The 2,952-nt window shown below is 48.1% G+C and overlaps 1 protein-coding gene across 1 annotated transcript; it reads right to left on the bottom strand.

The window, feature by feature from the left end:
• Positions 1–354: 354 nt before the first annotated feature.
• On the bottom strand, positions 355–2,663 carry LOC123186158 (BTB/POZ and MATH domain-containing protein 3). The gene is made up of 2 exons (XM_044597944.1): positions 1,517–2,663; positions 355–730 (listed from the first exon to the last, which is right to left on the bottom strand). The coding sequence occupies exons 1-2, from the start codon at positions 2,639–2,641 to the stop codon at positions 584–586; spliced, it is 1,272 nt and encodes a 423-aa protein (XP_044453879.1). The 5' UTR covers positions 2,642–2,663; the 3' UTR covers positions 355–583.
• Positions 2,664–2,952: the final 289 nt, after the last annotated feature.

The following is a 2,952-nucleotide window of genomic DNA, read 5'->3' as shown; positions in this document are numbered from 1 at the left end:
GTTTTAACCCCTGACCAGACAATTTAGGAGCTCGACACACCTAGATTAGAGAATGGACACATGTCCGTTGACATTTCAACCTTTCTTCTTCAGTTTAGTTGGCTTGGAGGATTAGTTAATTGGATACCCAATCTGCATATATTTTTCAAAGTCGTTGCTTCTACTTGCATCATCATATGGGCCTGAAGCGGTGTAAGTAAGGCATGGGCGTTGGATCAAAGATCAACGGCGAGAACTAAGCAAAGTGAATTGAGACAGTACTTAACTGAAGAAATAAGACAATTGCACAGATTCAGGCCCAGCTCCTAATAGGTAGGAGCTGTCGTTAGGTTTTGTACAGTATGTGAGCAAAGGAGAAAACGAGCACAATCGAACCAAAAGCAAACCCACAAGGTTATTTTGTACATTGAGTAACGTTGGCAAAAAGAAGTCGTTATACACTGAATAACTGTAAATTCCAAAATAAAGCCATAGCCTAGGATATTCATTCTACCAATTTGTGGTTACGGACTGAGAGTCCGAGAACAGTATCCGCTCCACCGGTTCACATGCCCATCGATCCACCCTTGATCAGCCGACCAGACTAGCGGCGCCTCATGTACACTCGACAAGAGACCACCGCCGCCGGCACCAAGACGCAAGCGGAGACGAGAACCGCACGGCGGACCTGCGATGAGCGCTGCTGCCTCTTGAGCCATCCGGGTGTCCTCCGCGGATTGGTCCGCACCACCTGATTGCAACAGAGAGCCAACAAGTACGTATAAGATACCAGGAGTATATATGGGCGTTTCAGAGCACTATTGATGGCTGCATATGCATCATCTCATCTCAACACACGCCCTTGGTTATCTATGTTATATTATTCAGCTCAAGCCTAGCTAGGCGAATGATGAAAGAAGCAAACGTGAAAATACTGCATGTGCAGATCAGCTTATAATTTGTACACATTGTGGCGATGAGTCGGGATAGTGGTGATGCCAAAGGCAAGAATATATCGGCTTTAGACATAATTAAACATGCATGCTCTTTAGTTTGAAGGATTCTCAAACATAGTCACGGATCCTCTTTTCGCAACGTTCTCAAAACATGCGAATGTTTGGTACCTTTTTTGTTTGAAATGATATTTGGAATCTATTGATACTAGACCTTACATCATATCAAATGAAAAAAGTGAAAAAAAAATATGCGAAGAATTTCATGTTGGTCCACCGCTGGCTGGGGTGTGGATTCTTTTCGGAAAAAGAAGATCTACTTATAAGAATCAAAATCCTGTAAAATGTCAAAATTCATTTGAATCGCAGGAGCCCTCTCTCTATACCATCGTAAACTTCATATGTGTATGTATGTGTAAAATTAGTGGTGTTTCTTGAAAGACCGGCCCTGTAACCAACATGTTCAACACATGGAATCGCCACTGAGCTTGGTGGTTTAGCAAGTTGTGCAATGGGTACGCTAGTGGTTTAAAAATCAATATATTTTAACACGTAAAAAGAGTTCTTATGTAAATTTCTCCTACCTCTGGCAACGGCAAATTTTCTTGTAAAATTTCTGACATGACCTCCGGACAGCTTGTCACAAGGTGCTTGAATCCATCGGTCTTCTTGACATCACCGAACACATCCCGCGAAGACATAAAGTCAATGCAAACGTCTTTCAGTCGCTCGCGACAATGCTGCTTCGCTAAAGTTAGGGTGGTTGCAACTGTCTGCACGTCAATGCCTCGGCATAGCTCTCCTTCACACATGGCCGCTAGCCTGTCCAACCCGTACCGATCCGCGGCAACCATCAAATGCTGCAGTGTCGTGTTCTTCCTGACATCGCGATTATCCGGCAGGGCGTCTGTGTATATAAAGTGAAGAAGCGCCTTGAATACAAACGGCTCCACGTCATCAATGTTGATGCGCTGCATATTGTTCTCTTTCATCGGACCGAAGAGCTCCGCCCTGAAGAACGGCGTCCGAGCGGCCAACACAGCTCTATGAGCCTGAAACGATTGGTCGCCCACGACGAACGTCACATCCGTGCCTTCCCCGTCCTTCAACATGTTCCCAAAGTCTTGGTGAAAGTTGGACGGCGGGATCGGGACGATGAAGGCGCTCACATCTTCGATGTGGCGCTCTTTCAAGACCGTGAAGACACATCTGATGGTGAAGCAGTCGTCTTTGAGGGCACGCAGCTTGGACTTGGGAACAAAGCCCTCGTAGCCCCAGCTCGCAACCATGGAGGTAAAGGTGTGCCGCAGGCTCGGTTGCTCAACGACTTGGCCATCCTTGCCCCATATGCTCAGAGTGTACTTGGTCATCACCTCCACCCCTGGTTGTCCTCTACGGAGACGGAGGAAGGCCGCCGGTGTGTCGGCGTGGGCACATCCGGCCTCGTTCTTCTTGAGTCCGTCGGGGTAGAACATGATGTCCCAGTCGCATCCGCCGGCGCTGAACGTGCTCGACGTGACCCAGCTGCCGGCGCCCATGCCGTCGATCAGCGAGAAGTCGGCGATCTCGAAGTTGTGTATCACGGTGTCGCCCTCCGTGTAACATCGTGACCACGTCTCGGGCGCGTAGAGTTTCGCCGGAGAAGAACCTATGATGTTTCCCATGGCGAAGGGCAGGAGGTCGATCGAGCTGGGCAACGATCGTATCATATACGCGTCGGCCGGAATAAACTTGTAGGCTAAGCCAGAAGAGTTAAGAGTCCGCGTCCGGTACGTACTACAAGTGATGGAAAACATACCACCTTCCAAAGATGGTTGCCCGACAAACAACGTCGGGATTGGAAGGCCTCGCCAGGAGACCTCGGCGTCAAATAGTTGAGGAAGTGGGGAGCCTCTATTTGTCAATTAACTGAAAAAACGAGTGCATCACTCACTTCAGATCTTCATACAACCACGCAGAATAGATCGTTCTACTGTTCATCGTCTTCCTTCCTTCCTTCTTCTTCCTCCCGATCCACCAG

The sequence above is a fragment of the Triticum aestivum genome, chromosome 2A (assembly GCF_018294505.1).
Source record: "Triticum aestivum cultivar Chinese Spring chromosome 2A, IWGSC CS RefSeq v2.1, whole genome shotgun sequence".
In the NCBI taxonomy this organism is placed as follows: domain Eukaryota; kingdom Viridiplantae; phylum Streptophyta; class Magnoliopsida; order Poales; family Poaceae; genus Triticum; species Triticum aestivum.
Note: the sequence above shows the minus strand (reverse complement) of the source record. Positions and strands in the feature narration are given on the sequence as shown.

Excerpts from the sequence above, each read along its gene's own strand:
- LOC123186158 (XM_044597944.1), bottom strand. The coding sequence starts at position 2,641 with ATGATACGATCGTTGCCCAGCTCGATCGACCTCCTGCCCTTCGCCATG. Across the intron at positions 731-1,516 it reads AAAATTTGCCGTTGCCAGAG|GTGGTGCGGACCAATCCGCG; the intron begins GTAGGAGAAATT and ends TGTTGCAATCAG.